Genomic DNA, 21223 nt, shown 5'->3' with positions numbered 1-21223 from the left:
TTGGGATTTTTTCTCATTGATGCAATGAGTGTATTTCAAAGTCCCAATGGTCTGATAGGGTAATAGAAACTTTGATTTTCCCCCATATTTTCTAAGCAGGACAATCTAGAATATTTCCACTCAAGAGAGAATGTTTCAAACAGACCGTATGCTGCTCAGTATTAAAGATTCTCATGCAGTGTGATTTCAAGTCCTGGGGAAATTTGTACTTAGGATAAGATGCCATGTAAGAGAAGATTTTTACCATTACAAATCCTATGTTCACTTTATCCAAGCTCCTAGATATGTGACTTTTGAATGTGATGTCCATGCTCATCTTTCTGATCATGTCAATTTGCAGTACATGGCAGTTTCCAGGAATTTCTAGAATTTTCTCACAGTTTCTGTAATTTTATGTAAAACTAAATGCTATCCATGGCATCCCTAGGTAAACTCATATTTAACCACTTCCAAAATCTTAGAGTCTGTATTTGGGAGAGTAGATGGAATAATTTTATCTGGCACAAATGGCTTAATTTCTCAAGAGTGTTAGCGTGTTCTCCTCTTCATTTTTCTTCTCTCTATAGGTGTTTGAGACATGATTGCTGTTGTCTTCTTGGCCATTCTGTGCTTGGGACTGGCCTCAGCTGCTCCAACACCAGATTACAGTTTGGATGCTGAGTGGGAGGAGTGGAAGAGGAGCTTTGAGAAAACATACAGCCAAGTAGGTCACATGGACACCGAAGCATTGTCCTTGTAGAGCACATTCATTGCTGCTGGGGGTCCATGGATGTAACGGAGACCATAGATGCCATCCCTACTTGAGGTATCAATGTAACGGAAGATGAGCACAAGGTGGCCACTGTCTCTCTCATTGGGTGTCGAGAGTGGCTTGCTTCAGTGTCCTGAGATCCTTCCATGACCTCTAGGCATATGCAGCAGCCAGTCCCCTTGGTCAGGTAGTACAGGGGTGTAATTAGAAATGAATGCCATTCATTCTGTTTATTTCCAGGAGGAAGAAAGACATCGGAGAGCAATATGGGAAGAAAATGTCAAGATGATCAAACTGCTCAGTGAGGAGAATGGTCTGGGGATGAACAACGTCACCGTAGAGATGAATGAATTTGGTGACATGGTGAGTGTGACTCAAAGTGTCCCGCACTCGTTCTTTTCCTCTTCTGTTGTTTAAATTGAGTCTTTATGTGCTGTTCCCTGAAGACTGGTGAAGAGATGAGGGAAATGATGAAGGGGAGTTCAGTTCTGACTCTAAGGAATGGGAAACACATCCAGAAACGAGGAGATACCAACATCCCCAAAACTTTGGATTGGAGAACACAAGGCTATGTAATCCCCGTGCGGAGACAGGTATGACATCACATGACTGTCTTCTACTGGGGATGCAACAAGCTATTGACATACATGTATTTGACTGGTATGACATGCTATTAACCAAACTTGTTTTCATATCTTGAATACCACAGGTACTATCCTTAGAATTCTGTTGCTAGTAACAAATGTTTCTTGATTGTCCCTCAAAATGAGGAATCCCTAATTTATGTCTTAGCAATTATGGGGCCTATACAGGTGTAGAATGTATATCTAGCATTTCCACACACTACTTATTTACTCTTTAACCTCCTTCTAGTGGTCCCACTATATCTCTCTCCAGACTTAGGTTCTTCCGTTAATGACATTCATCCCACCTGGCAACAAGTATAACAAGACTTTATGTGCATCCGTGTGTGTTTGTGTGGCCACTCACTGGGGCATAAGACACCTCTCCATGGAGACTGACTCTTTTCATCTAGGCATCCATCAAGTGCTAATAGTTCATTTTTGATAAGGACTCAACTGCTTGAGTTTTTGCTGGCTATTAGTGTTTGTTTGTGGATGACAATATAATCTTTCCTACTCAGGGAGATTGTGGTGCTTGTTGGGCTTTTGCTGTGGCTGCTGCCATAGAAGGACAACTGTTCAAGAAAACAGGAAAACTGACCCCATTGAGTGTCCAGAACCTAGTTGACTGCTCTAGATCTTTTGGTACTACTGGCTGTAAAGGAGGCAGGATCTATAATGCCTTCCAATATGTAAGGAGCAATGGAGGTCTGGAGGCTGAGGCAACCTATCCATATGAAGCAAAGGTAAGTGGACTTACTGGGTTATCATTTCAGTTAGGCTGGTGCAAGGGGGAAAAGGCAGAAATAATCCATTGCCTTCACAGTTCCCATTGAATGTAGACTCTCTCTGCACATCACTAGTGTTGATCTTACAGTATCCACCATGGCACAGTTGCCTGATTTCATGGTTCCGTGTAGGTGTTCCTGCTTCTGTACACATAGAGGATGTGCAAAGCATTCCACATATAATACAGATTTCTACACCATGAAAATTTCTTTTAGATAGAGGTGTCATTGAAGACATGGGAGCTGATTTTCAGTTCCAATTATCCTAGTAACGTTTCCCTTCCTGGAATGATTTATGATAGTGCAGATGTAGGGTTGGTTCTCTGCAAAGTGCCAAGTGTTGTGGTTCTGGCTTTTGCTCTCCAGAAGGTAGAGGAAATAACCAAATCTTTTAACTGTTCACCTTTTTAAGGAAGGACGCTGCAGGTACCGTGCTGAACGTTCTGTTGTCAAGGTTGCCCGCTTTTACGTTGTCCCAAGGAATGAAGAAGCTCTACTGAATGCTTTAGTAACGCATGGGCCCATTGCTGTTGGAATTGATGCTGGACATGAATCTTTTAAAAAATATACGGGAGGTAAGTATGTGTTTTTCTAGATATTAGTGAAGAATGCTTGTGACCCTTTGGGATGTGCCAAGTTGATATCTTAACAATGTACAAAATTTGATATGAATGTTAGGGTTTATAAATTTTACACTTGTTAGTGCAGTAATCACATGTACTGTTTCTACATGACAAGATGTATCTATGCATGTGTGTACTTCATTATCATTTTGTTTAGCTTTGTTTACTCTACTTTTCTCTACTTGGTGTATATTAATATATGGAGCTGTTGCCTTTCTAAAACTGCATTCTAAAGAGTGCCTTCAATGAAAAGGTCTATGTTCAGTTATGATTTCTGGAATGTGATTCTATTAGCAAAAACCAAAGATATGAAAGAGTCATTTTATGTTAATAAAGGGAAGTGCTTTTCAACAAAGTTATGCTCATTTTATTTTGTTTTAGGATTTTGATGAGAGTTTATAATCAGGATTTCTGTCAAGAATGGTTTCTATTTTATTGGAAATTAAATCTGTCATTACTGTCCAATTAGAATATGTCACACTTATTGTTGTTGACCATAGTCATATCAGGTTTCTGGTGCCTTTTACTCCACTGATTTTCTTTTTAGGTATGTACCATGAGCCAAACTGCAGACGTGATTCCTCTACGCATTCGGTGCTGTTGGTTGGCTTTGGCTATGAAGGCAGAGAGTCAGAGGGCAAGAAATACTGGCTGATAAAGAACAGGTATAAATAGCTACCACTGTTTGTATTTTAGGTTTCAAATGGAGCTTTCTGCTTGTAGTGATAGTTTAGATAGAAGTCATAGAAAGCATTGTCACAATTAAGTTGAAAAAGGAGCATTTTTCCCTTTTAGTGCTCAAATGTATGTGTTGTGTGTGTATGCGTGTTTATGTGTGTGAATTTGTTTGTATGTTTGTATGTGTGCGTGTGTATTTGTATATAGGTCTGATATCGACATTAATTGTCTTTCTAACTTGTCCTCCTTATGTATTGAGGAGTTGAGTATCACTGATCCTAGAGTTTTCTGGTTTTGGTAGTGTGCTTATTCAGTTTGTTCTAGTTACATCGGGCTTCTGTAATTACATGTTGGCTGCAGAACCATCCTAGTTTTTAAAAGCGATTTTCATTTGTTGTGAGTGTGTGTCTGTGTGAGTGAGTGCTATGTGAGAACAGATGCTCATGCAAACCAGATGAAGACACCCACCACATTCCTTACAGTTTCAGTTACAGGGGAGTGTGAATGAGTTGACATGGGGGCTGTGCTGGTGGGAACTTTTGTCCTGTGGAGGAACTCCAAGTGCTCCCAGGCACTGAGATTGTCTTCACCCTCATTTAAGCTTCAAGAGGAACTTGGACTCAAACCCCAAACCTTACCCTTGCGTGATCTGACTTTATTGTCTGATCCCTATCTTCTGGAGCACTAACATATAATATATGAATGAAAACAGAGTTCAGATTCAGTCACTGCTTTCCTTGGAAATCAATATAATCTTTGTGTCATTGATTTTCTATTTATCATTGGTTATTTCTGAACAACCTGTGGGTAGAAGATGTCCTAATTTCCCCTGCTGTGACTTTTACTGTCCTCTGTGAGATAACTCTTGGTACTCTGGAATTGACTCTGCCTTTTCTTATTCTTTCTATTGCATTGGCCTCTGGCTCAGTGTTCATAAGTGGAGTTATTGTAATAATCCACTCTGACATATCTTTTCTACTAAATGGAAAACTCAATTTTTCAGCCATGGTGAAAGCTGGGGAGAGAAAGGCTACATGAAGATTCCCAGAGACCAGAACAACTACTGTGGAATCGCTTCCTATGCTATGTACCCTGTATTGTGAGCTGCCTGGGGCTGAGAAGGAGGGGACGATATTAGGGCAACACGTGCAGAAGAACCCATTGTCTTCAAAGTGGCCAGCCTCTGCTGTGTGCAGAAGACACTACAGTCATTGAGAAGCCAGGGTAGGATGTGAAATCTAGGATGTTTGCTCTAGTAAGACATGGCTGCTGCTGTCACTACTGCGCTGTACTGATTCATGTTATGGATTCCTGTCATGACTTGATTTTAACGTTTTCACTGTACTAAATGGTGTCTTTAAAAATAAAAGTTAAATTCAATTGTAGTGTCTGCTTTTTATTTTTTTGTGAGGTGGCTTTTTTATGTTCAAACATGACATTTGTCTTGAAGCCAAAATTAAATGTGGCGCTGGTTTCTAGAAGGAAGAGTGGATGACTTCTCTGATGGATGATCTTCAGTCATTGGCTGCAGTCTGCATGCAGAGTTCTATTTATATACTAACAACCCTGCTCTGAAAGACTATATGACAACTTCTGGATTTGATATTTTTGAATTCACCCACTTTCAATTTTTTACCACTCTGCAGAGTGTGATGTTACTATGTCCCCAATGCATTGTGCTGGGCTCTGACTCTTCCTTTCTAGCAACCCAATCCTGTGCTAGCTTCCCTGAGTCATAGAAATCAAGGTGACCATGTCTGAAATTACAGGTATTATCTTCCAGAATGTTCAGTGCTACAATGTGTTGAGTGCTGACAGTTATTTCAATACAGGCTTTTGCTGTTACAGTCTTATTCTCCTATTGTCTGTAGTTGATAATTCTCAAGCTTACCTATCTAATGCATTCAACTTTGCCATACACGTGTATGTTCAAAACATAACATATATATGCCACTATATATGTGTTCCTTTGGCATACACTATTTAGTACTTTCTGTGGTCTCAAGCATGTAGTGCAGGTATTAGAATGTTTTCTGTTCATAATCAATCATAATCATAGTTAGATTTCTTTTCAGTTTCTTTTTTTTTATTTTTTTTATTCTTTTTTAATTAAAATTTCCAACTGCTCCCCGTTTCCCATTTCCCTCCCCCTCCTCCCACATATTGCCCCCTCCCCCCGCTCCCTTCCCCCTATCCCCACTCCACTTCTCCTCCCCCCAGTCCACTCCCCCTCCCTCTCGATACTGAAGAGCAGTCCAAATTCCCTGCTCTACAGGAAGACCAAGGTCCTCCCACTTCTATCTAGGTCCAGGAAGGTGAGCATCCAAACAGGCTACGCTCCCACAAAGCCAGTTCATGTATTAGGATCGAAACCTAGTGCCATTGTCCTTGGCTTCTCATCAGCCTTCATTGTCCGCCTTGTTCAGAGAGTCCAGTTTCAACCCATGCTTATTCAGTCCCAGTCCAGCTGGCCTTGGAGAGCTCCCAATAGATCAGTTCCACTGTCACAGTGGGTGGGTGCACGCCTCGTGGTCCTGATTTCCTTGCTCATGTTCTCCCTCCTTCTGCTCCTCATTTGGACCTTAAGAGCTCAGACGGTTGCTCCAAACTGGGCCTCTGTCTCTCTCTCGATCATCCATTGCTGGTGGGACTGCAAACTTGTGCAACCACTTTGGAATTCAGTGTGGCGGTTTCTCAGAAAAATTGGGATCAACCTACCCCTGGACCCAGCAATAGCACTCTTGGGAATATACCCAAGAGATGCCCTATCATATGACAAAAGCATTTGTCCAACTATGTTCATAGCAGCATTATTTGTAATAGCCAAAACCTGGAAGCAACCTAGATGCCCTTCAATAGAAGAATGGATGAAGAAAGTGTGGAATATATATACATTAGAGTACTACTCTGCGGTAAAAAACAATGACTTCTCGAATTTTGCATGCAAATGGATGGAAATAGAAAATACGATCTTTTCAGTTTCTTAATGCTTGACTTCAGAGACTGGCTATTGGGTCTTAGTAACCTTACCTGCATGGGCATCATGGAGAGATAACTCAGGGCATGGTCTTCTGTAATCTAGATGAATTAGTAAGTCTGCTTATCTAGAATCCTCTTTATTATGTAGGTTAATTGTTAGCAGGCTGTGAAGGTTTCACCAGCATAATATCTTACAATAACACAAGTGATATTAAAGACTATGTTGGGACAAGAAGGTCAGAGAGCAATAAGGCTGTGAAGGTTTCACCAGCATAATATCTTACAATAACACAAGTGATATTAAAGACTATGTTGGGACAAGAAGGTCAGAGAGCAATAAGGATGGCCCACCCAATGAGGAAAGTCATGCTTAAACTGGGTGTCTCATTCATGGAGACTTATCTGACTCAGGATGTATTGACCTACTCTTTTGCACACTCAAGAATTCCATATAAACTTTAAACAAAAAACCATTACACACACATATATACATATATTATACACACACACACATACACACAAACTCATACAGCCTGGTACAGACCTGTGTGTGGCCCTATGCTTGCTGCTTTGTCTCTGTGAATTCGTATAAGCTTGGCTCATGTTGATTTTGTAAGTCTCATTTCATTGCTGTCCTCCAATATCTCTGACTCTTACACTTTTTCTGCCAATTCTTCTACTGGGTTTCCTAAGCTCTGATGGGGAAGGTTTTTGGATGAGTGTTCCAAGGTCTCTCACTCTCTGTGTAATTTTTGGCTGTGGATCTCTGTATTTGATCCCATGTGATATAGGAGGGAGCTTCTCTGATGATGGCTAAACAAGGCACTGGTGGATGAGCATAGCAGAATATCATTAGAAGTCATTTTATGTGTTTTTGTTTGTTTGTTTTGTTTTCAGACTAGTGGTATTTGGTTTTACTTTCTGTAGATGGAGACTGCTTGTTCATTCCCAACCACCCAGACCTGAAATAATCACACAGAAACTGTATTAATTACAATATTGTTTGGCCAATGACTCTAGTATATTTCTAGATAGCACTTACATCTTGAATTAACCCATTTCTATGCATCTATGTGTCACCACTAGGCTGTGCCTTACAGGTACTGGCATGTTACTCCTTCAGCAGCTACGTGGCATCTCCTTGACTGTCTACTTTCTCCCTACATTCAGATTAGTTTTCCAGCCTCGCTCTATTCTGCCCTCTCATAGACCCAAGCAACTTATTCATTCATTAACCAATAAAGCAACACATATAAGAGGTGCATCTCACATCAACTTTCTATCTCGTTAAATCTTTGTCACTCAAGCAGTGTTAATTATCGCTTCCATCTTGTGGAGTGGGCCTTAATTAAGTCAAATAAGATATTGGTTGGTCACTCCCACAAACTTTGTGCCATCATCGACCTAGCAAATCTTTGGCAATGTGGCTTGCTGTCATTTTGTGGAGAGCAATCTATTGTCTCATTAACAGCCTTTGTTGTCTGGAATTCCCAAGGGACCCCTTAGTTCAACAACTAGATGTAACTCAGTATAAATACTGGAAGCTTCATTTGATGGGAAGAGATAGAGATTTGTCTCATTATTTGACAGTTTTATTTAGATCATCTTTATATCTTTGGAAGTTTCTGCTGTATTAGGTTTCCATACTATCCCTCATATGCCCCTTTATCTTAGCGTCTCTCTCCTTACTTGATTTCTCAATTCCTGTCTCTCTTCCTCCTCTGTACTTGTTCCACCAACTGCAGCTGCTTCCCATTCATCCATAATTATCTTTTCTCTTCCTCCTTCCTAATATGATGTGTTTGCATCTTCTAGTACCTTACCCTATATGCCTTCTGTGGTTCTACAGATTGGAATTTGGTTATTACTGATTTAACAGCTGGCATCAATATATAAGAGAACATATACCATATTTTTATTTCTTTGTTGTATGGGATACTTCACTCAGGATGATTTTTTTTCTAGTCCTATCCATTTACCTGCAAATTTTATGATGCCACTTTTAATGGCTGAGTAATACTCCATTGTGCAAATGTACCATGTGTCATTATCCATTCTTCTGTTGGGGAGCATTTAGGTTGTTTCCAATTTCTGGTCATTATGAATAGAGCAGTAATGAACATGGTTGAGAAAATGTATCTGCGGTAGGATTAAGTGTCCTTTGGGTATATGCCCAAATGTGGTATAGCTGGATCTTGGGGTAGATTAATTCATATCTTCTGAGGAACTGTCATACTGATTTCCACAGTGGTTGTACAAGTTTGCACTCTTACCAGTAATGAGTAAGTGCTCCATTACTCCACATCCTTGCCAGCATCAGTTGTCATTTGTTTTGTTGATCTTGGCCATTCTGACAGGTATAGGTTGAAATCTCAAAGTAGTTTTGACTTGTATTTCCTTGATGGCTAAGAATGCTGAACATTTCCTTAAGTGTTTCTCAGACATTTCAATTTCCTCTATTAAAAATTCTCTGTTTAGATCTGTACCCCATTTTTAAATTTGGTTATTTGTTTTCTTGATATTTAGTCTTTTGAGTTTTTTATATAATTTGGCTGTTATCCCTCGATCAGTTGTGAATTTGGTAAAAATCTTTTCCTATTTGTAGACTGCTGTTTTGTTCATATGGCCATATACTTTACCTTGAAGAAGTTTTTCAGTTTCATGAGGTACCATTTATTGTCAATCTTAGTGTCTGTGCTAAAGGGTCCTGTTCAGAAATTCTTTTGTGCCAATGAGTTCAAGGGTATCCTCACATTCTCTTCTATCAGGTTCAGTGTGCCTGCTTTTATGTTAAGGTCTTTGATCTTCTTGGAGTTAAGTTTTCTGCAGGCTGATAAGTCTGGATCTATTTGGATTCTTCAACATGCAGTCTTTGAGTTTTTCCTGTACCATTTATTAAAGACATTGTCTTTTTTCTAGTCTGTGTTTCTGATTTTTTTAACAAAAATTGGATGCCCATAGATGTATGCATTTAAGTCTGGATCTTCAATTCTATTCTTTGGATCAACATGTCTATTTTTGTGTCTATATTTATTACTATGAATTTGAAGTACAGCTTAAAACCTGGAATTGTGATATCTCTAACAGTTCTTTCATTATTTAGAATTGCGTTAGCTATCCTATTGGTTTGTGTGTGTGTGTGTGTGTGTGTGCGTGCGTGCGTGCGTGTGTGTAGTAGGAGGCTGCTTGTTTGTTCCCACTGCTCAGCGCCAAAATAACCACACAGAAACCATATTATCTGAAATACTGTTTGGTCTGGATAACTCATGTCTTAAATTAACCCATCTCCATTAATCTGTGTATCAAGACTGTGGATAAAGTTCCGGCATCTGTCTCTGGTGGGGCTACATGGTTTCTCACTGACTCTGCCTTTTTTTCCCAGCATTTGGTTTAATTTTCCCCACCTAGCTAAGTTCTGCCTTGCTATAGGCCAAAGCAGTTTCTTTTTTCATTAATCATTAAAAGCAACACATAGACAGAAGGATTTCCCACACTATGTGTGTGTGTGTGTTTCCATATGAAGCTGAAAATTGATCTTTCGGAATCTGAGAAAGAATTGTGTTGGAAGTTTGATGGGAATTGCATTGAATCTGTAGATTGTTTTTGGTAGAATGGCCATTTTTTTTTTAATGTTAATCCTACTGATCCAAGAACATGAGAGATTTTTCTATCTTCTGATCCCTGCATATCTTAGACAAAGTGTACTTGGTCATAGTGAATGGACTTTTTTTTTTTTTTTTTTTTTTTTTTTCTTTCATATATTTTTTTTTTATTTTTTATTCTTTTTTAATTAAAATTTCCACCTGCTCCCCGTTTCCCATTTCCCTCCCCTCCTCCCAAATATTGCCCCCTCCCCCCACTCCCCTCCCCCTATCCCCACTCCTCTTCTCCTCCCCCCACACCATTCCCCCTCCCTCTCGATACTGAAGAGCAGTCCAAATTCTCTGCCCTGCGGGAAGACGAAGGTCTTCTATCTACGTCCAGGAAGGTGAGCTTCTAAACAGGCTAAGCTCCCACAAAGCCAGTTCATGTATTAGGATTGAAACCTAGTGCCATTGTCCTTGGCTTCTCATCAGTCTTCGTTGACCGCCATGCTCAGAGAGTCCGGAATCAACCCATGCTTATTCAGTCCCAGACCAGCTGGCCTTGGTGGGCTCCTAATAAATCAGTTCCACTGTCACAGTGGGTGGGTGCATCCCTCGTGGTCCTGATTTTTTGCTCTTGTTCTCCCTCCTTCTGCTCCTCATTTGGACCTTAAGAGCTCAGACCGTTGCTCCAAATTGAGACTCTGTCTCTACCTTGATCCATCGCCAGATGAAGGTTCTAAGGTGATATGCAAGATATTCATCAGTATAGGATAGGGTCATTTCAGGTTCCCTCTCCTTAGTTGCCCAAGGTACCAGCTGGGGACATATTCCTGGACACCTGCGAACCCCTCTAGAGTCAAGTCTCTTGCCAACCCTAAGATGGCTCCCTTAGATAGGATATATACTTCGCTGCTCCCGTATCCATCCTTCCTATATCCCAACCATCCCAATCCCCCGAGCTCCTCCCATCCTCCCCTTCTCATATTTCTCATCCCATTTCCCCTTTGCCCCATGCCACCTCACCCGCAAGTTCCCATTTTTTGCCCTGCAATCTTGTCTACTTCCCCCTCTCCATGCGGATGACTATATGATTTTCTTTGGGTTCACTTTCTTATTTAACTTCTATAGGATCGCACATTATATGCTTAATGTCTTTTACTTATGGCTAGAAACCGATTATGAGTGAGTACATCCCATGTTCCTCTTTTTGGGTCTGGGATACCTCACTCAGGATAGTGTTTTCTATTTCCATCCATTTGCACGCAAAATTCGAGAAGTCATTGTTTTTTACTGCTGAGTAGTACTCTAATATGTATATATTCCACACTTTCTTCATCCATTCCTCCATTGAAGGGCATCTAGGTTGTTTCCAGGTTTTGGCTATTACAAACAATGCTGCTATGAACATAGTTGAACAGATACTTTTGTCATTTGATGTGGCATCTCTTGGGTATATTCCCACTAGTGGTATTACTGGATCTTGGGGTAGGTTGATCCCTAATTTCCTGAGAAATCGCCACACTGATTTCCAAAGTGGTTGCACAAGTTTGCATTCCCACCAGCAATGAATGAGTGTGCCTCTTTCTCCACAACCTCTCCAGCAAAGGCTATCATTGGTGTTTTTGATTTTAGCCATTCTGACAGGTGTAAGATGGTATCTCAAAGTTGTTTTAATTTGCATTTCCCTTATCGCTAAGGAGGTTGAGCATGACCTTAGGTGTCTTTTGGCCATTTGAATTTCTTCTGTTGAGAATTCTCTGTTCAGATCAGTGCCCCATTTTTTTATTGGGTTCATTAGCATTTTAAAGTTTAGTTTCTTGAGTTCTTTATATATTTTGGTGATCAGACCTTTGTCTGTTGCAGGGTTGGTGAAGATCTTCTCCCAGTCAGTGGGTTGCCTTTTTGTCTTAGTGACAGTGTCCTTTGCTTTACAGAAGCTACTCAGTTTCAGGAGGTCCCATTTATTCAATGTTGCCCTTAATGTCTGTGCTGCTGGGGATAAACGTAGGAAGTGATCTCCTGTACCCATATGTTGTAGAGTACTTCCAACTTTTTCTTCTATCAGGTTCAGTGTGTTCAGACTAATATTGAGGTCTTTAATCCATTTGGACTTGAGTTTTGTGCATGGTGATAGATATGGATCTATTTTCATTCTTCTACACGTTGACAACCAGTTCTGCCAGCACCATTTGTTGAAGATGCTCTCTTTTTTCCATTGAATACTTTTAGCTCCTTTATCAAAAATTAGGTGTTCATAAGTTTGTGGGTTAAAATCAGGGTCTTCTACTCGGTTCCATTGATCGACTTCTCTGTTTTTATGCCAATACCAAGCTGTTTTCAATACTGAGGCTCTGTAATAGAGTTTGAGGTCAGGGATGGTAATGCCTCCAGACGATCCTTTATTATATAAGATTGTTTTGGCTATCCTGGGTTTTTTGTTTCTCCATATAAAGTTGATTATTGTCCTCTCAAGATCTGTGAAGAATTTTGATGGGATTTTAATGGGGATTGCATTGAATCTATAAATTGCCCTTGGTAGAATTGCCATTTTTACTATGTTGATCCTCCCTATCCAAGAGCAAGGGAGATCCTTCCATTTTCTGGTATCCTCCTCAATTTCTTTCTTCATTGACTTAAAGTTCTTGTCAAATAGATCCTTTACTTCCTTGGTTAGGGTTACCCCAAGATATTTTATGCTATTTGTGGCTATCGTGAAGGGTGATGCTTCTCTGATTTCCATCTCTGCTTCCTTATCCTTTGTGTATAGGAGGGCAACTGATTTTTTGGAATTGATCTTGTATCCTGCAACGCTACTAAAGGTGTTTATCAGCTGAAGGAGTTCTTTGCTGGAGTTTTTGGGGTCGCTTATGTACACTATCATATCGTCTGCAAATAATGAAAGTTTAACTTCTTCCTTTCCGATTTGAATCCCTTTGATCCCCTTATGTTGTCTTATTGCTATTGCTAGAATTTCAAGCACTATATTAAAGAGGTATGGAGAGAGTGGACAACCTTGTCGTGTTCCTGATTTTAGTGGAATAGCTTTGAGTTTCTCTCCATTTAATTTGATGTTAGCTGACGGCTTGCTATAAATAGCTTTTATTATATTTAGGAACGACCCTTGTATTCCTAATCTCTCTAAGACCTTTATCATAAAGGGATGTTGAATTTTGTCAAATGCTTTTTCCGCATCTAATGAAATGATCATATGGTTTTTTTCTTTCAGATTATTTATATGATGGATTACATTGATAGATTTTCGTATGTTGAACCAGCCCTGCATCTCTGGGATGAAGCCTACTTGATCATAATGGATAATTTTTCTAATGTGTTCTTGGATTCGGTTTGCCAGTATTTTATTGAGTATTTTTGCGTCGATGTTCATGAGTGAGATTGGCCTGTAGTTCTCTTTCTTGGTTGTGTCTTTGTGTGGTTTTGGTATCAGAGTAACTTCAGCTTCATAAAAGGAATTTGGCAATGACTTCTCTGTTTCAATATTGTGAAATACATTAAGGAGTATAGGTATTAGGTCTTCTTGGAAGTTCTGGTAGAATTCTGCATTAAAGCCGTCTGGACCTGGGCTTTTTTTGGTGGGAAGGTTTTTTATAACAACTTCTAATTCTTCGCGACTAACGGGTCTATTTAGATTGTTCACCTGGTCCTGGTTTAACTTTGGTATATGGTACTTATCTAAAAAAGTGTCCATTTCTTTTACATTTTCCAATTTTGTGGCATACAGGTTTTTGTAGTAAGATCTAATGATTCTCTGAATTTCGTCTGTGTCTGTGGTTATGTCTCCCTTTTCGTTTCTGATTTTGTTAATTTGCGTATTCTCTCTCCGCCGTTTGATTAGTTTGGATAGGGGTTTATCAATCTTATTGATTTTCTCCAAGAACCAGCTTTTTGTTTCATTGATTCTTTGGATTGTTTTCTGTGTTTCTATTTTGTTGATTTCAGCCCTCAATTTGATTATTTCCAGTCTTCTACTTCTCCTAGGTGAGTCTGCTTCTTTTCTTTCTAAAGCTTTAAGGTGGGCTATTAGGTCTCCAATGTGTGCTTTCTCCGTTTTCTTTATGTGGGCACTTAATGCTATGAACTTTCCTCTTAGCACTGCTTTCATAGTGTCCCATAGGTTTGAGTATGATGAGTCTTCGTTTTCATTGAATTCAAGAAAGACTTTAATTTCTTTCTTTATTTCTTCCTTGATCCAGGTGTGGTTCAGTAGTTGACTGTCCAATTTCCATGAGTTCATAGGCTTTCTGGGGATAGCATTGTTGTTGAATTCTAACTTTAATCCATGGTGATCTGATAAGACACAGGTGGTTACCGATATTTTTTTGTAACTGTGTAAGTTTGCTTTGTTACCGAGTATGTGGTCTATTTTCGAGAAGGTTCCATGAGCTGCAGAGAAGAAGGTATATTCTTTCTTATTTGAGTGGAATGTTCTATAGATGTCTGTTAAGTCCATTTGATTCATTACCTCCCTTAATCCTCTTATTTCTCTGTTAGGTTTCTGTCTGATTGACCTGTCCATTGGTGAGAGAGGAGTGTTGAAATCTCCTACTATTAGTGTGTGTGGTTTGATGACTGCCTTGAGTTTTAGTAACGTTTCTTTTACATAAGTGGGTGCTTTTATATTAGGGGCATAGATATTCAGGATTGAGACTTCATCCTGGTGAATTGTTCCTGTTATGAGTAAAAAATGTCCATCTCCATCTCTTTTGATTGATTTTAGTTTGAAGTCAACTTTCTTAGAAATTAGTATGGCCACACCTGCTTGTTTCTTAGGTCCGTTTGCTTGATAAACCTTTTCCCAGCCCTTTACTCTGAGTAGATGTCTGTCTTTGTGGTTGAGGTGTGTTTCTTGTAAGCAGCAGAATGTTGGATCCTGTTTTCGTATCCAATCTCTTAGCCTGTGCCTCTTTATAGGTGAGTTGAGTCCATTGATATTAAGTGATATTAATGACCAGTGGTTGTTAACTCCAGTCATTTTTCCTTTCTTTCCTTCTTTCCTTTGGTAGTAGAGTTTGTGTGTTTCCCTTCTTCAAGTTGTGCTGGTGAAGGGTCATTAGATGTCTGAGTTATTGTGGGCATTGTTGGACTCCTTGGTTTGTGATTTTCCTTCAATTACTTTCTGAAGGGCTGGATTTGTGGCTACGTATTGTTTAAATTTGTTTTTATCCTGGAAAATTTTGTTTTCTCCATTTATAGTGAACGAAAGCTTGGCTGGGTATAGAAGTCTGGGCTTGCATCCATGGTCTCGTAGTTTCTGCAGTATATCTATCCAGGACCTTCTGGCTTTCATGGTTTCCATAGAGAAATCAGGTGTAAGTCTGATAGGTTTACCTTTATAGGTAACTTGACCTTTTTCCTTTGCAGCTCTTAATATTCTTTCTTTATTCTGTATGTTTTGTGTTTTGATTATTATATGACGAGGAGATGTTTTTTTTTGATCCAGTCGATTTGGTGTTCTGTATGCTTCTTGGACCTTCAAAGGAATATCTTTCTTAAGGTTGGGAAAGTTTTCTTCTATAATTTTATTAAATATATTTTCTGGACCATTGAGCTGTAGATCTTCTCCTTCTTCTATCCCTATTATTCTTAGGTTTGGTCTTTTTATTGTGTCCCAGATTTCCTGAATGTTTTGTGATGAGAATTTGTTGGTTATGCTGTTTTCTTTGATGAGAGTGTTTATTTTCTCTATGGTATCTTCAGTGTCTGAGATTCTTTCTTCTATCTCTTGTAATCTGTTGGTGGTACTTGTCTCTGTAGTTCCTGTTCGTTTATTCAAATTTTCCATCTCCATCCTTCCCTCGGTTTGTGTTTTCTTTATTACTTCCACTTCATTCTTCAAGTCTTGAACCATTTCCCTTACCTGTTTGATTACTTTTTCTTGTTTCTCTTGGTTTTCTTGGGTATCTTTGAGAGATTTATTCATTTCCTCTACCTTTTTGTTTGTAATCTCTAATTGGTTGTGGCAGTTTTTCACCTCCTGTTTAAGGTCCTCTATTATTTTCATAAAATTCACTTTTGAGTCGAATTCTTCTAATTCTTCTGGATTAGGGTGTACACTTCTCATTTCGGGATTCCTGGATCCTGGTGATGTCACGTTGCCTTTCAAGTTGTTGGGGGAATTCTTGCATTGGCGCCTGCCCATCTTTTCCTTCAAATGGAGCCAGGAGAGGCCTGATGTCTTGGACCAGTCTTTGCTGTGACTAACTCTCTAGGTGTATCTCCTCAGTGTAGGGGCAGGAACCGTTCCCTTCCAGGTGAACTCCTCAACACCAAAACATGGATGCGTGGTATTCCAATGACCCGCGTAAAGAAGGCCGAATGCAAGGGGTCGGGCGGGGTCAAGTAGAACACAGGCGACACTGCAGTACAAGCTGGAGGTGCCTGCGCTCCCTTTCGGGGGTTGCTGAGGCCTGCCCGCTAGGCAGGCACTCACTGCTCTGGTTGGGTATCCTTAGTGTAGGGGCGTTTGTGCTCTCTACCGGGACCGTCCGCCCCAGGATAGTACACACTCACCCGTCCCGATGAAACTTCTGGCACCTACACAGGAACTCCTGGATGCCCCAATGAGCCAGGGACTAAGGGAAGTAGGGCGCAGGCAGAGCAGGTCCAGGAGATCACAGCAGAGACTGCAGCCCCAGCAGCAGGGGCCCGCTTTCCCTGGCGGGGACCTTGAGGCCTGCCCTCTAGTCAGGCACTCACTGGTCTGGGCTGGTAGCCTTAGTGAAAGGGCAGGAAACTGTTCCACAGCTAAGGACCTTGCAGACAAGGCAGGCTTGGGGGTGGGGGTGGGGGCGGGTGTGTAGGAGAGAAAGCCTTGCAGCAGGAGCTGGGGGAGGGGTGTTTGTGCTCTCTACCGGGACCGTCTGCCCCAGGATAGCACACACTCACCCGTCCCGATGAAACTTCTCGGCACCTACACAGGAACTCCTGGATGCCCCAATGAGCCAGGGACAAAGGGAAGTAGGGCGCAGGCAGAGCAGGTCCAGGAGATCACAGCAGAGACTGCAGCCCCAGCAGCGGGGGCCCGCTTTCCCTGGCGGGGACCTTGAGGCCTGCCCTCTAGTCAGGCCCTCACTACTCTGGGTTGGTAGCCTCAGTGAAAGGGCAGGAAACTGTTCCACAGTAAAGGACCTTGCAGACAAGGCAGGCTTGGGGGTGGGGGTGGGGGGCGGGTGTGTAGGAAAGAAAGCCTTGCAGCAGGAGCTGGGGGGGGGGGGGCGTTTGTGCTCTCTACCGGGACAGTGCGCCCCAGGATAGCACACACTCACCCATCCAGATGGGACTTCTCAGCACCTATGCAGGGATTCCTGGTGGCCCCAATGAGCCAGGGACCAAGGGAAATAGGGGGCAGGGAGAGCAGGTCCAGGAGATCACAAGCAGAGACTGCAACCCCAGCAGCAGGGGCCTGCTTCCCCTGGCGGGGACCTTGAGGCCTGCCCTCTAGTCAGGCACTCACTGGTCTGGGCTGGTAGCCTTAGTGAAAGGGCAGGAAACTGTTCCACAGCTAAGGACCTTGCAGACAAGGCAGGCTTGGGGGTGGGGGTGGGGGCGGGTGTGTAGGAGAGAAAGCTTTGCAGCAGGAGCTGGGGGAGGGGCGTTTGTGCTCTCTACCGGGACCGTCTGCCCCAGGATAGCACACACTCACCCTTCCCGATGAAACTTCTCGGCACCTACACAGGAACTCCTGGATGCCCCAATGAGCCAGGGACAAAGGGAAGTAGGGCGCAGGCAGAGCAGGTCCAGGAGATCACAGCAGAGACTGCAGCCCCAGCAGCAGGGGCCCGCTTTCCCTGGCGGGGACCTTGAGGCCTGCCCTCTAGTCAGGCCCTCACTACTCTGGGTTGGTAGCCTCAGTGAAAGGGCAGGAAACTGTTCCACAGTAAAGGACCTTGCAGACAAGGCAGGCTTGGGGGTGGGGGTGGGGGCGGGTGTGTAGGAGAGAAAGCTTTGCAGCAGGAGCTGGGGGAGGGGCGTTTGTGCTCTCTACCGGGACCGTCTGCCCCAGGATAGCACACACTCACCCGCCCGATGAAACTTCTCGGCACCTACACAGGAACTCCTGGATGCCCCAATGAGCCAGGGACAAAGGGAAGTAGGGCGCAGGCAGAGCAGGTCCAGGAGATCACAGCAGAGACTGCAGCCCCAGCAGCGGGGGCCCGCTTTCCCTGGCGGGGACCTTGAGGCCTGCCCTCTAGTCAGGCCCTCACTACTCTGGGTTGGTAGCCTCAGTGAAAGGGCAGGAAACTGTTCCACAGTAAAGGACCTTGCAGACAAGGCAGGCTTGGGGGTGGGGGTGGGGGCGGGTGTGTAGGAGAGAAAGCTTTGCAGCAGGAGCTGGGGGAGGGGCGTTTGTGCTCTCTACCGGGACCGTCTGCCCCAGGATAGCACACACTCACCCGTCCCGATGAAACTTCTCGGCCGTGAATGGACTTTTTGATGTGTCTTGTATTTGGTATTGTATTGAGAATTTTTGCATCTATGTTCATAAAGGAAATTGGTCTATAATTCAGTTCCCTATCTATTTGGTATTTATATGACTTTGCTGTCTGAACTAACTGTGGCCTTGTAAAATGAATTGGGTAATATTCTTTCTGTTTTTATTGTGTGAATTAATTTGAGGAGCATTGGCATTAACTTTATTTTGAAATTATGGTTAAAATCTACACTAAAACCACCTAAATCCATTTAGTCTCAGAACTTTTAGTTGAGAGACTTTTAATGACTGCTTGTATTTCTGCTAATAGCTGCTATGTGTATTTGATTTATGACATCAGTTAGTTTCAGTTTAGAACATTTTTCTGCTTAGTTTTTTTTGAATATCATATCTATTTGCAAGAGTGGAGTTTTGCTGTCATCCACTCTCAGTGTATTAGGGTCAGTATATAATTTAAACTGTAATAATGTTTCTTTATGAACTTGTCTCTTCTTGTGTTTGGTGTCCAGAACTAAGAATTCAAATATCTTCATGGTGGATTTTCTTCTGACAGTATGAGGCTCCCTTCTCTATCTCTTCTAATTAGTTTTGAAGTCTATTTTATCATATATTAAAATGACTACATGTGCTTATATCTTAGAACCACTTACTTGAAATATCCTTTTCCAAACCTTACCCTGAGCTGATGTCTATCTTTTAGTCTGTGTCTTTTTATTGGCAAAACAAGGTATCTATGCTGTTAGTCTGTGTCTTTTTCTTGGTGAAATGGGATTGTTGATGTTAAAATACATCAATGACCAAAGATTGTTGATTACTATTATTTTGTTGTCCTCCCTCCCTCCCTCCCACCCTCCCTCCCTCTCCCTCCCCCTCTCTCTTCTCTTCTCTTCTCTTCTCTTCTCTTCTCTTCTCTTCTCTTCTCTTCTCTTCTCTTCTCTCTCTCTCTCTCTCTCTCTCTCTCTCTCTCTCTCTCTCTCTCTCTGTGTGTGTGTGTGTGTGTGTGTGTGGTAAGATTGCCACAGGGCTTTTTGATGAGATGGGGATTTTGGACTTGAAGGAATGGAGGGAAAGGTGACTATCTGTAGTTAGCTTTTGTGCTTCCCAGGAAACAATGTGTTCCCAGGGAAAACCTGCTTGAGTTGGGGAAAGAGGCAAAGCAGTAGATTGAGGGAATGATGTTTAGAGGAAAAATCTGTGTGCTCCAGGAGAAATGGGTGCAGTGGGGGAATGGAGAGCTGAGCATCACAATGGATTTGGGGAAGACAGAAAGTTGAAGATCTGCAGTTAGCTTATGTACTTCCAGAGTGGCTAGTGTGGCCAGTGTTCCAAGAGAGTGCCCGCTGGAGATGCAGGTTGGGATAGAGCAAAGAGTCAGGAGAAGAAATTTACGTGGGGAAGATCTGAGGGATCCATCAGAAATGGTTATGGTGGCAGGACATGGGGAAGGAGGAAGGCTGCATTCTGAGGACCTGGGAATGAGACTGTGGGATTGTATTTGGAGGAGCAGGAGGAGAGGTGAAGATCTGCAGTCCATCTACCCATTTCCCTGCCCAGAGTAGCCTCTGGGTTTTATTTCTTGAGTCATTCATTTTATATCTTTTGATTAGATAATTAAAGTCATATTTAACTGTAATGAAAACATGTATGTTAATTGTGGCTATTATGCTGTTGAGTTTTGTTGTTTGTTTCTCCTTGGTACTTACTTGGTGTTTTAGTTATTATGGTTCCCATTTCTTTCCACAGTCTTGTGGCAGTGCTCATTCCTCTCTTTAGCATGAAATAAAATTCTTGTATTTTATTTTGGTTTTGTTTGTATACACATTTTTAGGCTGTTTATATCATGGAAAAGTTTTTATTCCCATTTAGCTATGGTGAACAGTTTTGCTGGGTAGACTTGTTTAGATTGACTTTTTATGGTACTTAGTTTTTTTTTTTTTATTTTTTTTATTTTTCGAGACAGGGTTTCTCTGTGGTTTTGGAGCCTGTCCTGGATCTAGCTCTTATAGACCAGGTTGGTCTCGAACTCACAGAGATCCGCCTGCCTCTGCCTCCCAAGTGCTGGGATTAAAGGCGTGTGCCACCACCACCCGGTGAATGCATCACACCAGGCTCTTCTAACTTTCAAAGTTTTCACTGAAAAATCAGTTTCTATTTTGGTGGGTTTTCATTTATCTGATTTGGATTTTTTTCCATTGTGGCTTTTAAAACACCTTTTTTATTTTGTATTATTAATATTTTAATTACGTCATGCCAGGGAGCACTTCTTTTCAGGACTCGCCTTTTTGGGTTTTCTGTGTTTGTAGCTATATGAACATGTCTTTCCTTTAAGGACGTTTTCTGCAATGATGTTGAGTGCCTGGTCTATACTATTTATTTGTGATTCTTCTTCTTCCTCTATGCATAGAATTAGAAAGTTTGGACTTTTCTTGATGTTTGACATTGCTTGTATGTTACTTTCCATTGTTTTTATTTTCTCATATTCCTTGCTCATTTGGTCTAGATTTTCTTCTTTATCTTTGAGTCCTGATAGTATATCCTCTTTTTAATCCATTGTATTGTAAAGCTTTCATTTGAGTTCTCTGGGTTTTTCAGTCCTATCTTTATTTCAGGTTGAGTCCTCCTCGATGTTGTGTTTCTATCTACTTAGTGCATTCCACTTCAAGTCCTCTATTGTCTCTGTCATTTCTTTCAACCCCATGTTTGTATTTTCTTGGGCATCACTTAAGCTTTTATTCTCTTTAAATC

The 21223-nt window shown here is 41.5% G+C and overlaps 1 protein-coding gene across 1 annotated transcript; it reads left to right on the top strand.

The window, feature by feature from the left end:
* The first annotated feature begins 577 nt into the window (after positions 1 to 577).
* Positions 578 to 4566, top strand: LOC130886033 (cathepsin 7-like). Its single transcript, XM_057787921.1, has 7 exons — positions 578 to 703; positions 992 to 1114; positions 1198 to 1344; positions 1896 to 2124; positions 2579 to 2737; positions 3333 to 3450; positions 4467 to 4566. The coding sequence occupies exons 1-7, from the start codon at positions 578 to 580 to the stop codon at positions 4564 to 4566; spliced, it is 1002 nt and encodes a 333-aa protein (XP_057643904.1).
* Positions 4567 to 21223: the final 16657 nt, after the last annotated feature.

Source organism: Chionomys nivalis, chromosome 13 (assembly GCF_950005125.1).
Source record: "Chionomys nivalis chromosome 13, mChiNiv1.1, whole genome shotgun sequence".
Lineage (NCBI taxonomy): Eukaryota > Metazoa > Chordata > Mammalia > Rodentia > Cricetidae > Chionomys > Chionomys nivalis.
The sequence above is the reverse complement of the archived record's forward strand: the minus strand, read 5'-3'. Positions and strand labels throughout refer to the sequence as shown.

Excerpts from the sequence above, each read along its gene's own strand:
- LOC130886033 (XM_057787921.1), top strand. The coding sequence starts at position 578 with ATGATTGCTGTTGTCTTCTTGGCCATTCTGTGCTTGGGACTGGCCTCA. Across the intron at positions 1,345-1,895 it reads TAATCCCCGTGCGGAGACAG|GGAGATTGTGGTGCTTGTTG; the intron begins GTATGACATCAC and ends TTTCCTACTCAG. Across the intron at positions 3,451-4,466 it reads TACTGGCTGATAAAGAACAG|CCATGGTGAAAGCTGGGGAG; the intron begins GTATAAATAGCT and ends TCAATTTTTCAG.